The sequence below is a fragment of the Engystomops pustulosus genome, chromosome 10, assembly GCF_040894005.1.
Source record: "Engystomops pustulosus chromosome 10, aEngPut4.maternal, whole genome shotgun sequence".
NCBI classification, from domain to species: Eukaryota; Metazoa; Chordata; class Amphibia; order Anura; family Leptodactylidae; genus Engystomops; species Engystomops pustulosus.
The window spans coordinates 1079196-1092140 of NC_092420.1; the positions used below are offsets into that span (position 1 = coordinate 1079196).

Sequence of the window (12945 nt, forward strand, 5' to 3'; positions counted from 1 at the left end):
GCTGTGTCTCTCTGGTGATGCCAGGAGCAGTGTCTCTCGGGTGATGCCCAGGCGCTGTGTCTCTCGGGTGATGCCAGGAGCTGTGTCTCTCGGGTGATGCCCAGGCGCTGTGTCTCTCGGGTGATGCCCAGGCGCTGTGTCTCTCGGGTGATGCCCAGGCGCTGTGTCTCTCAGGTGATGCCAGGAGCTGTGTCTCTCAGGTGATGCCCAGGCGCTGTGTCTCTCGGGTGATGCCAGGCGCTGTGTCTCTCAGGTGATGCCCAGGCGCTGTGTCTCTCGGGTGATGCCAGGCGCTGTGTCTCTCTGGTGATGCCCAGGCGCTGTGTCTCTCTGGTGATGCCCAGGCGCTGTGTCTCTCTGGTGATGCCCAGGCGCTGTGTCTCTCTGGTGATGCCCAGGCGCTGTGTCTCTCTGGTGATGCCCAGGCGCTGTGTCCCGCCGGCTCTGCTTGTGCTCTTGTCCTGCCCCGTGCAGCTCCTCTCCCTCTTTCCTTCCTGCCCCCGTCCTCTGCTGATTTCCTCTGTTGAATGGAATAGGATGTTTTCCCATCTCTGCCCAGGAGCGGTGCTGACAGGGGGCCGCGCGGATGGGTGGGGGCCACTTATCTGTATTATTGCAGAGGCCGGGATCCTGCTCTTCCTTGTGAGGGTCTTGTGACAGGAGAGGGGCTGACACTGCAGGGAATCTGCTGACAGGTACAATTCTCCTTCCTGTGCCCCTCCGAGGGCAGATTCTGGGGGTATCTGAGGTTCTGCTCACAGGACACATGTGGCCCCTGAGTGGCCCCATCATTGGGATGTACAGTAGTGCAGACAGATGCTTTGCCCATGGGGGTATTAGCAGCTGGCAGGTCACCTAGGCACCGCACCCTCAGTGCCAGCGGTGGATTGTCCAGGGCACCCCACCCAGCGGGCAGGAAGGAAGTTTGGGCTGAACATCCAGAGATGGGGCAGAATGTGCAGGATCCAGCGGCTTTAACCCCTGTGTGTCTGCAGGGTGTGCAAGTCATGCATAGAGTCTAAAGTGATGCCTTTGCTGAGCCGTGTATCTAATCCTATCATAGGTGATACTGTCTCCTGAGCTGTGTATCTAATCCTATGATGCGTGGTACTGACTGCTGCGCTGTGTATCTAATCCCATCCTGTGTGATACTGACTGCTGCGCTGTGTATCTAATCCCATCCTGTGTGATACTGACTGCTGCGCTGTGTATCTAATCCCATCCTGTGTGATACTGACTGCTGCGCTGTGTATCTAATCCCATCCTGTGTGATACTGACTGCTGCGCTGTGTATCTAATCCCATCCTGTGTGATACTGATGGCTGAGCTTTGTATCTAATCCCATCCTGTGTGATACTGACTGCTGAGCTGTGTATCTAATCCTATCCTGTGTGATACTGCCTGCTGAGCTGTGTATCTAATCCTCTCCTGTGTGATACTGCCTGCTGAGCTGTGTATCTAATCCTATCCTGTGTGATACTGCCTGCTGAGCTGTGTATCTAATCCCATCCTGTGTGATACTGACGGCTGAGCTTTGTATCTAATCCCATCCTGTGTGATACTGCCTGCTGAGCTGTGTATCTAATCCCATCCTGTGTGATACTGACTGCTGAGCTGTGTATCTAATCCCACCCAGTGTGATACTGACTGCTGAGCTGTGTATCTAATCCCACCCTGTGTGATACTGACTGCTGAGCTGTGTATCTAATCCCACCCTTTGTGATACTGACTGCTGAGCTTTGTATCTAATCCCATCCTGTGTGATACTGACTGCTGAGCTGTGTATCTAATCCTATCCTGTGTGATACTGCCTGCTGAGCTGTGTATCTAATCCCATCCTGTGTGATACTGACGGCTGAGCTTTGTATCTAATCCCATCCTGTGTGATACTGCCTGCTGAGCTGTGTATCTAATCCCATCCTGTGTGATACTGACGGCTGAGCTTTGTATCTAATCCCATCCTGTGTGATACTGACTGCTGAGCTGTGTATCTAATCCCATCCTGTGTGATACTGACTGCTGCGCTGCGTATCTAATCCCATCCTGTGTGATACTGACTGCTGAGCTGTGTATAATAATAATTCTTTATTTCTATAGCGCACACAGATTCCGTGGCGCTGCACAGCGATTGCCCGGAGGCCACCTATACAGTTAAACATGGAGACCCTCATAGTAGCTTCTCTCCAGGGTCTCTGAAGAATGGTGAGTGCAGCAGGACGACCTCCACAGATACTGCAGCCCCGTCCACACCTTCTAACAGCCAGTGAAACGTCGCTTTAAACCGGCGCGGAGAGCAGAATCCATGCCATGCAGCCGATGGTCAGTGTGTGGCTCTGATGCTCTATAACATGCCATGCAGCCGATGGTCAGTGTGTGGCTCTGATGCTCTATAACATGCCATGCAGCCAATGGTCAGTGTGTGGCTCTGATGCTCTATAACATGCCATGCAGCCGATGGTCAGTGTGTGGCTCTGATGCTCTATAACATGCCATGCAGCCGATGGTCAGTGTGTGGCTCTGATGCTCTATAACATGCCATGCAGCCGATGGTCAGTGTGTGGCTCTGATGCTCTATAACATGCCATGCAGCCGATGGTCAGTGTGTGGCTCTGATGCTCTATAACATGCTATGACAGCCGATGGTCAGTGTGTGGCTCTGATGCTCTATAACATGCCATGCAGCTGATGGTCAGTGTGTGGCTCTGATGCTCTATAACATGCTATGACAGCCGGGAGTCAGTGTGTGGCTCTGATGCTCTATAACATGCCATGCAGCCGATGGTCAGTGTGTGGCTCTGATGCTCTATAACATGCCATGCAGCCGATGGTCAGTGTGTGGCTCTGATGCTCTATAACATGCCATGCAGCCGATGGTCAGTGTGTGGCTCTGATGCTCTATAACATGCCATGCAGCCGATGGTCAGTGTGTGGCTCTGATGCTCTATAACATGCTATGACAGCCGATGGTCAGTGTGTGGCTCTGATGCTCTATAACATGCCATGCAGCCGATGGTCAGTGTGTGGCTCTGATGCTCTATAACATGCCATGACAGCCGGGGATCAGTGTGTGGCTCTGATGCTCTATAACATGCTATGAGAGCCGGCGGTCAGTGTGTGGCTCTGATGCTCTATAACATGCTATGACAGCCGGGTGTCAGTGTGTGGCTCTGATGCTCTATAACATGCTATGACAGCCGGTGGTCAGTGTGTGGCTCTGATGCTCTATAACATGCCATGCAGCCGATGGTCAGTGTGTGGCTCTGATGCTCTATAACATGCCATGCAGCCGGTGGTCAGTGTGTGGCTCTGATGCTCTATAACATGCCATGCAGCCGATGGTCAGTGTGTGGCTCTGATGCTCTATAACATGCTATGACAGCTGGGGGTCAGTGTGTGGCTCTGATGCTCTATAACATGCCATGCAGCCGGGGGTCAGTGTGTGGCTCTGATGCTCTATAACATGCCATGCAGCCGGGGGTCAGTGTGTGGCTCTGATGCTCTATAACATGCCATGCAGCCGATGGTCAGTGTGTGGCTCTGATGCTCTATAACATGCCATGCAGCCGGCGGTCAGTGTGTGGCTCTGATGCTCTATAACATGCTATGACAGCCGGGTGTCAGTGTGTGGCTCTGATGCTCTATAACATGCTATGACAGCCGGTGGTCAGTGTGTGGCTCTGATGCTCTATAACATGCCATGCAGCCGATGGTCAGTGTGTGGCTCTGATGCTCTATAACATGCCATGCAGCCGGTGGTCAGTGTGTGGCTCTGATGCTCTATAACATGCCATGCAGCCGATGGTCAGTGTGTGGCTCTGATGCTCTATAACATGCCATGCAGCCGATGGTCAGTGTGTGGCTCCGATGCTCTATAATATGCTATGACAGCTGGGGGTCAGTGTGTGGCTCCGATGCTCTATAACATGCTATGACAGCTGGGGGTCAGTGTGTGGCTCCGATGCTCTATAACATGCCATGGATGGCCGGGGGTCAGCGAGTACCTCTGCGGATGGAAAGCGATAGTACAGAGCTGACCATAGCAACACGTAGACCTGACGCCATAGTGATGGCTATGACACCATGTGACCCCCGGCTCCTCCTGTACTCAGGATTTCCTCTGGGGTCACCCATAATGTCAGCGCCTGATCCTTCCCCTTCCAGTGTCAAAGATGAGGAAAAGGATGTGCAGAGGGCACGACCCCGGGTCACAATAATGCGTCCTCTCAAGGGTTAAAGGGGTTGTCCGGGACTAAACTTTCCCTAACTATTCTACATCTACCTGTAATCTAACTAACTTTCTAATATACTTACCTTTTAAAAAGTGTCTTCTTTCCGCGGCTCCGGAGTTGGTCACGTGACGCTGCGTCTTCTCCTTTCTCCTCTTCCGCTGACGTCACGTCTACATCGCTCTCACCTCCTGCGGGACGGATGGGCGGGGTTTTGGTCCTCTTTAGATTCTGGGGGCGGCGGTGTCGAGTCTCCAAGACGCATGCGCAGTTGGGACAGTACTTCGCTCCGTCTACTGCGCATGCCCACCTTTGCTGCATAACTCAGCGGGTCCCTGGTCCAATCCGCAGGTACCACAATGTATACAGATGTATGGCATGTGGATGGTATGTGCATTGGATGCATGAAGGCAAATCCACATGCACGCACCACAATCCACACACTGACAACTTCTGTGGATTGTGCGTGCATGTGGATTTGCCTTCATGCATCCAATGCACATACTATCCACATGCCATACATCTGTATACATTGTGGTAGTAGTAATGTAATCACATAGCCACATTCGATAAAAATATGCATATATACCTTTGTGAACTCATGCGTTCATATATGTCATGGGGCAATGGTCACATAAGAGCTTTCTACAATTAATGTGTGACCAACCCTATGACATATGTGAACACACCAACATCTGTCCTGGTGCAGAACCCAGTAGTGAACTGTTTGAATTGCTTTTGCCCACCACAATAAAGATATAATGGGAACAGCTCAGGCTCCTTATCTGCAGTGGCCCAGTTGTATCTTACAGATAATGGGGCTTATGTACTAAGGGCCCGCGGCAGCACTTTCATTGGTTTTTCTGACATTTTCGGGATTTGCGTCGCTGTGACAGGTATTTAACTGGGGATTGTGTCGCCTGCGATCAGATTGTGACGCGGCTGCGCTGGCTTTCATGCAATAGAAATCGGGGGGGGGGGGGGGTTGTGATCTGTCGGACGATCCGACTGATTGAGCTCTGTCGGACCTGAGCGGGGAAGCGACACATGCAGGATATCTTTTGGTGAACTCTGTGGATGGGGTAAGTAAATGTGTCCCATTCTCTGTGCACTAGCAGGAAATAGGAAGGTGTAGTGGGCTGGATGCAGCAGAGCCTAGAAGGTGTAGTGGGCGGGCTTGCCAGCACCGTGTAGGCTGGAATGGGTGGATACACTCCCTGCTGTGTTTACAGTACAATGCACTGTGGGGAGTGTAGTTTCTGCAGCACAAAAACGTTCATACAGGAAGCTCTGATTGTAAACATTTGCAGGCTGATGTGTAACCCCATATGCAGGGAGGATTCAAAGTTTGAATAAAGGTAAGGCATGGTCATTGGGGTGATGATTGATGACTACTGGGAACATTTGGTGAATTTTTATGGTCCCGGATAACCCCTTTAACTTCATCCTATTACAGAGGCAGAACATCCAGGGGGCAGCAGTAACACAGAGGCAATTGCAGATTTTTGTAGTGAACTGGGGTAGGGGCTCACCCTGCTGTGCTCTGTGCTCTCTGCAGCCAGTGTTATGTATTGTCCCTGGAGAGATGTGTAATCAGACCTCACACTGCTGTGCTCTGTGCTCTCTGCAGCCAGTGTTATGTATTGTCCCTGGAGAGATGTGTAATCAGACCTCACACTGCTGTGCTCTGTGCTCTCTGCAGCCAGTGTTATGTACTGTCCCTGGAGAGATGTGTAATCAGACCTCACACTGCTGTGCTCTGTGCTCTCTGCAGCCATTGTTATGTATTGTCCCTGGAGAGATGTGTAATCAGACCTCACACTGCTGTGCTCTGTGCTCTCTGCAGCCAGTGTTATGTATTGTCCCTGGAGAGATGTGTAATCAGACCTCACACTGCTGTGCTCTGTGCTCCCTGCAGTCAGTGTTATGTAATATCCCAGGAGAAAGGTGTAATCAGACCTCACACTGCTGTGCTCTGTGCTCTCTGCAGCCAGCGTTATGTATTGTCCCTGGAGAGATGTGTAATCAGACCTCACACTGCTGTGCTCTGTGCTCTCTGCAGCCAGTGTTATGTTTAGTCCCTGGAGAGATGTGTAATCAGACCTCACACTGCTGTGCTCTGTGCTCTCTGCAGCCAGTGTTATGTATTGTCCCTGGAGAGATGTGTAATCAGACCTCACACTGCTGTGCTCTGTGCTCTCTGCAGCCAGTGTTATGTATTGTCCCTGGATAGATGTGTAATCAGACCTCACACTGCTGTGCTCTGTGCTCTCTGCAGCCAGTGTTATGTATTGTCCCTGGAGAGATGTGTAATCAGACCTCACACTGCTGTGCTCTGTGCTCTCTGCAGCCAGTGTTATGTATTGTCCCTGGAGAGATGTGTAATCAGACCTCACACTGCTGTGCTCTGTGCTCTCTGCAGCCAGTGTTATGTATTGTCCCTGAAGAGATGTGTAGTCAGACCTCACACTGCTGTGCTCTGTGCAGCCAGTGTTATGTATTGTCCCTGGAGAGATGTGTAATCTTCCCTCACACTGCTGTGCTCTGTGCTCTCTGCAGCCAGTGCTATGTATTGTCCCTGGAGAGATGTGTAATCAGACCTCACACTGCTGTGCTCTGTGCTCTCTGCAGCCAGTGTTATGTATTGTCCCTGGAGAGATGTGTAGTCAGACCTCACACTGCTGTGCTCTGTGCAGCCAGTGTTATGTATTGTCCCTGGAGAGATGTGTAATCAGACCTCACACTGCTGTGCTCTGTGCTCTCTGCAGCCAGTGTTATGTATAGTCCCTGGAGAGATGTGTAATCAGACCTCACACTGCTGTGCTCTGTGCTCTCTGCAGCCAGTGTTATGTATTGTCCCTGGAGAGATGTGTAATCATCCCTCACACTGCTGTGCTCTGTGCTCGGTAAAACCAGAGCTTCTCCAAATGCAAAGAGGGCGTGAATGTGCAGCAGAATTCTGCACAGAGCACAGCAGTGTGAGTCTTTAGTGGGTAGCAGTATGGTGGGTACAGGAGGATGCTGAATAGAAGCTCACAGATCTGATAGCGACAAGCCCACGGAGAACACAGGGACAGCAGCCGGGGCGCCACCGTGTGGACACGCAGGGAGTCGTAGGCAGCAGCTCTGGGAAGAGCCCCGGGAGCGCCCCCTCTATTACACTGCAGGGGGGACACGACTAAAGGCCGGTGTAACACGAGGGGGGCCGCGGGGGGCGGTATAACACGAGGGGGGCCGCGGGGGGCGGTATAACACGAGGGGGGCCGCGGGGGGCGGTATAACACGAGGGGGGCCGCGGGGGGCGGTATAACACGAGGGGGGCCGCGGGGGGCGGTATAACACGAGGGGGGCCGCGGGGGGCGGTATAACACGAGGGGGGCCGCGGGGGGCGGTATAACACGAGGGGGGCGGTATAACACGAGGGGGGCGGTATAACACGAGGGGGGCGGTATAACACGAGGGGGGCGGTATAACACGAGGGGGGCCGCGGGGGGCGGTATAACACGAGGGGGGCCGCGGGGGGCGGTATAACACGAGGGGGGCCGCGGGGGGCGGTATAACACGAGGGGGGCCGCGGGGGGCGGTATAACACGAGGGGGGCCGCGGGGGGCGGTATAACACGAGGGGGGCCGCGGGGGGCGGTATAACACGAGGGGGGGCGGTATAACACGAGGGGGGCGCGGTATAACACGAGGGGGGCGCGGTATAACACGAGGGGGGGCGGTATAACACGAGGGGGGGCGGTATAACACGAGGGGGGGCGGTATAACACGAGGGGGGCCGCGGGGGGCGGTATAACACGAGGGGGGCCGCGGGGGGCGGTATAACACGAGGGGGGCCGCGGGGGGCGGTATAACACGAGGGGGGCCGCGGGGGGCGGTATAACACGAGGGGGGCCGCGGGGGGCGGTATAACACGAGGGGGGCCGCGGGGGGCGGTATAACACGAGGGGGGCCGCGGGGGGCGGTATAACACGAGGGGGGCCGCGGGGGGCGGTATAACACGAGGGGGGCCGCGGGGGGCGGTATAACACGAGGGGGGCCGCGGGGGGCGGTATAACACGAGGGGGGCCGCGGGGGGCGGTATAACACGAGGGGGGCCGCGGGGGGCGGTATAACACGAGGGGGGCCGCGGGGGGCGGTATAACACGAGGGGGGCCGCGGGGGGCGGTATAACACGAGGGGGGCCGCGGGGGGCGGTATAACACGAGGGGGGCCGCGGGGGGCGGTATAACACGAGGGGGGCCGCGGGAGGCGGCAGATGACGTTTTCTTGCACTGATCTGCAGACTTACCCAACTACAACACCCATCAGATAGAGATAAAGGGGTGACCAGTGTTACCCCCACTTCACCTGCCATCATCCTGAGTAACCGGGCGCCAGGATGTGGCCTAACAATAAGCCTGGAGCCTGTGTACAAACAGAGGTTTTATTAGGGAGAGGGCCCCTGACCCCTGACCTCTCCCCCCGCCAGCACAGGGCACAGGGGGCTCCACAGCTGGGACACACAACTAGAACATACATGTAATAAATAACTGGCAGCGTGCCCACCCTAATATTACATACAAGGTGATTGGACCAGGGAAGCTCCGGCATCACATACGAGAGCCCCCCCCCCCCTCATGGTGCAGGGCCCCCCCGTGCCAGGGGGACAAGCGGGCACACGCCATGGAGCCGACAGACAACTCTACATGTGCTGGATAGTAGTAAGACAATGGAGACTAAGGCCAGTGCCAGCCCCAGGAGGGCGCCAGGATGGCATCTACACTACACGCCTGGCGCACTGGGGGCACTTACACCGTCACTATCCGGGCCCCCCCAAAGGAGAGCGCAGGCTCCTCAGGGGATGAGAGCAAGAAGAGAGGAAGGTCCAGCCGCCCCAGACCGGCCTGGCCGCAGAGCATTGCTCCCCAACGGTGGCAGAGCATGGGTTAAATGTCTCAACTCACAGTCCAGTCATCGTCTCTGCACAGAAGTCCGTGTGCCCCCCGCATCAGCAGCACAGCACAGGGGGCAGAGGATGGTGGAGGAGGGCACAGCATGGCAGGCGAGGGCAGCAGATTCACACCTCACACAGTACAACCGGGAAATCCACATGGATACACGGGTGATCCAACCTGATGGTGCCCTGTGTGGAGGCAAAACTGAGCGTTACTGCTGTGCGGCTGATAACAGAGAGCAATAGATTGTATCCCCCCCTGTGCAGTCTCCTCTCCCCGGGATGTAATGGCTGATAACAGAGAGTAATAGATTGTATCCCCCCCTGTACAGTCTCCTCCCCCCGGGGTGTAATGGCTGATAACAGAGAGTAATAGATTGTATCCCCCCTGTACAGTCTCCTCTCCCCGGGATGTAATGGCTGATAACAGAGAGTAATAGATTGTATCCCCCCCTGTACAGTCTCCTCTCCCCGGGATGTAATGGCTGATAACAGAGAGTAATAGATTGTATCCCCCCCTGTACAGTCTCCTCTCCCCGGGATGTAATGGCTGATAACAGAGAGTAATAGATTGTATCCCCCCCTGTACAGTCTCCTCTCCCCGGGATGTAATGGCTGATAACAGAGAGTAATAGATTGTATCCCCCCCTGTACAGTCTCCTCTCCCCGGGATGTAATGGCTGATAACAGAGAGTAATAGATTGTATCCCCCCCTGTACAGTCTCCTCTCCCCGGGGTGTAATGGCTGATAACAGAGAGTAATAGATTGTATCCCCCCTGTACAGTCTCCTCTCCCCGGGATGTAATGGCTGATAACAGAGAGTAATAGATTGTATCCCCCCTGTACAGTCTCCTCTCCCCGGGGTGTAATGGCTGATAACAGAGAGTAATAGATTGTATCCCCCTGTACAGTCTCCTCTCCCCGGGGTGTAATGGCTGATAACAGAGAGTAATAGATTGTATCCCCCCCTGTACAGTCTCCTCTCCCCGGGGTGTAATGGCTGATAACAGAGAGTAATAGATTGTATCCCCCCTGTACAGTCTCCTCTCCCCGGGGTGTAATGGCTGATAACAGAGAGTAATAGATTGTATCCCCCCTGTACAGTCTCCTCTCCCCGGGGTGTAATGGCTGATAACAGAGAGTAATAGATTGTATCCCCCCCCTGTACAGTCTCCTCTCCCCGGGATGTAATGGCTGATAACAGAGAGTAATAGATTGTATCCCCCCCTGTACAGTCTCCTCTCCCCGGGGTGTAATGGCTGATAACAGAGAGTAATAGATTGTATCCCCCCCTGTACAGTCTCCTCTCCCCAGGATGTAATGGCTGATAACAGAGAGTAATAGATTGTATCCCCCCCTGTACAGTCTCCTCTCCCCGGGGTGTAATGGCTGATAACAGAGAGTAATAGATTGTATCCTCCCTGTACAGTCTCCTCCCCCCGGGATGTAATGGCTGATAACAGAGAGTAATAGATTGTATCCCCCCCTGTACAGTCTCCTCTCCCCGGGATGTAATGGCTGATAACAGAGAGTAATAGATTGTATCCCCCCCCTGTACAGTCTCCTCTCCCCGGGGTGTAATGGCTGATAACAGAGAGTAATAGATTGTATCCCCCCCCTGTACAGTCTCCTCTCCCCGGGGTGTAATGGCTGATAACAGAGAGTAATAGATTGTATCCCCCCCCCCCCTGTACAGTCTCCTCTCCCCGGGGTGTAATGGCTGATAACAGAGAGTAATAGATTGTATCCCCCTGTACAGTCTCCTCTCCCCGGGGTGTAATGGCTGATAACAGAGAGTAATAGATTGTATCCCCTACTTACCTGGGGCCGGAGGTTCTTGTGGATCCGCTTCAGCTTTGCGCGTTTGCGTCCGTTCTTCGTGATTATCGTTTCCTCGTAGAATTCGTGTGCCAGGTCCCCATCCTCATCAAAATACATGGAGCTGCGGGAGAGGAAGGGTTAATGACAGGATAAGGAGGAGGAGCCAATGATGGAGGAAACAATTACAGTGACAGAAGTGGCAGTAAGTCTCGGGGTGTAACAATCTTCTTCCTGTAGGTGGCGCTGCGCCCGGGCACATAACATAAGGGGACGATGGATCTTATAGGGATAACGGGATCCATCAGCCCCCCTATTGCCCCTCCATGCCGGGTTGGGGGGTTTGGGGCAGCACATCCGGCGCCATGTGTGGGGGGCACCAGCTCTTGATTGATTTCTCTTCCGAGGTTATGGTGGAGGTCACAGTAAGGGCGGGGGAGGAGGTTATTGGGGGTCACACGCTGCTCTCCAGGGGATCTCTTGGCCAAGATAAAAAAAACGGTGGGTACATTATTAGAGGCATCCCCTGGGGCGGGGGCAGATACCGGGTGGTAGTGTCCGGGGCGGGGGCAGATACCGGGTGGTAGTGTCCGGGGCGGGGGCAGATACCGGGTGGTAGTGTCCGGGGCGGGGGCAGGGATCGGGGGTCATCCTCTGGGGAGGGGGCAGGGATCGGGGGTCATCCTCTGGGGAGGGGGCAGGGATCGGGGGTCATCCTCTGGGGAGGGGGCAGGGATCGGGGGTCATCCTCTGGGGAGGGGGCAGGGATCGGGGGTCATCCTCTGGGGAGGGGGCAGGGATCGGGGGTCATCCTCTGGGGAGGGGGCAGGGATCGGGGGTCATCCTCTGGGGAGGGGGCAGGGATCGGGGGTCATCCTCTGGGGAGGGGGCAGGGATCGGGGGTCATCCTCTGACATGCGGCTCTGCGGGTGACTTGTGGGGTCCCCTCCCTCCCTCTCTCCCCGCTCACCCGCGCCGGGTGAAGATGAAGGGGGTGGCCTTCCTGACCCGGGCCACGCTCTGTTCGCTGCCGCTCCCGGGGCTCTCCGCTCCCTGAGAGGAGAAGGGCCACAGCCCCCGCGCCCTGGAGCCACTGCCGCCCATGACGTCACGCCGCAGGTAGATCCCGGGAGCCCCGAGGATCAGCCCCCGGTGCCGCTGCCTCCTCCTGTCACTCCGCTATCTCACTGCGTCACTTCCGCGAGTAGACCGGAGCGTGCTAACCTCGCAGCCAATCAGCGCTCAGCTCAGGGGAGGGATTTGGGTCCAGAGCGAGGTTTGGATACCCATGTGAGCAGAGATTGTCACGTGACCGGTGACCTCTCCGCTATCATTGGCCGTGTGCATAACAGGTGACGCAAGGGAACGGCATAAACAGCTAATCAGATCCCAGGTCTTATATGTGCGCTGCTTGTTATTACATATAAGGAGGGATCCTATTGGTTGGTTACTATCGGTCCGTATTACACCCTGATCCCTTGTAGATAACATGGACTGTACCAAGGAGAAGATTAGGGAGGGGGAACGGTGTGACCTGTGTGTTATGTCATAAAGCCATGTAGGCGGACGCTGTATAATCTCATATTTAATGTACATTTTATTCTCCTCAGGATTTGTGCTTCCCTCTTTAGGCCGTGTACAAGGCCGGGCATTGGTCACCCTCAATGGCGCAGGCAGAGACGAAGATTTGGGTGTCACGTAAAACGCAGCCGTAACAGGTGAGCGCCTGCTGGGTGACACCGCGCCTCCCCGTCACCCCACCTCAGCAGCAGGAGCACCCGTCTACTGACTATTACCTGCACCTCCCCGTCACCCCACCCCAGCAGCAGGAGCACCCGTCTACTGACTATTACCTGCACCTCCCCGTCACCCCACCTCAGCAGCAGGAGCACCCGTCTACTGACTATTACCTGCACCTCCCCGTCACCCCACACCAGCAGCAGGAGCACCCGTCTACTGACT

The 12945-nt window shown here is 55.1% G+C and overlaps 1 protein-coding gene across 1 annotated transcript; it reads right to left on the reverse strand.

Moving 5' to 3' along the window:
• Window positions 1-8640: 8640 nt before the first annotated feature.
• TUSC2 (tumor suppressor 2, mitochondrial calcium regulator) lies at window positions 8641-12225 on the reverse strand. Its single transcript, XM_072127645.1, has 3 exons — window positions 11954-12225; window positions 10987-11107; window positions 8641-9353 (listed from the first exon to the last, which is right to left on the reverse strand). Exons 1-3 carry the CDS (start codon window positions 12085-12087, stop codon window positions 9288-9290), a joined length of 321 nt encoding a protein of 106 aa, XP_071983746.1. The 5' UTR covers window positions 12088-12225; the 3' UTR covers window positions 8641-9287.
• Between the last annotated feature and the right edge of the window lie 720 nt (window positions 12226-12945).

Excerpts from the sequence above, each read along its gene's own strand:
- TUSC2 (XM_072127645.1), bottom strand. The coding sequence starts at position 12,087 with ATGGGCGGCAGTGGCTCCAGGGCGCGGGGGCTGTGGCCCTTCTCCTCT. Across the intron at positions 11,108-11,953 it reads TTCATCTTCACCCGGCGCGG|CTCCATGTATTTTGATGAGG; the intron begins GTGAGCGGGGAG and ends CCTCTCCCGCAG. Across the intron at positions 9,354-10,986 it reads ACAAGAACCTCCGGCCCCAG|GGCACCATCAGGTTGGATCA; the intron begins GTAAGTAGGGGA and ends GCCTCCACACAG.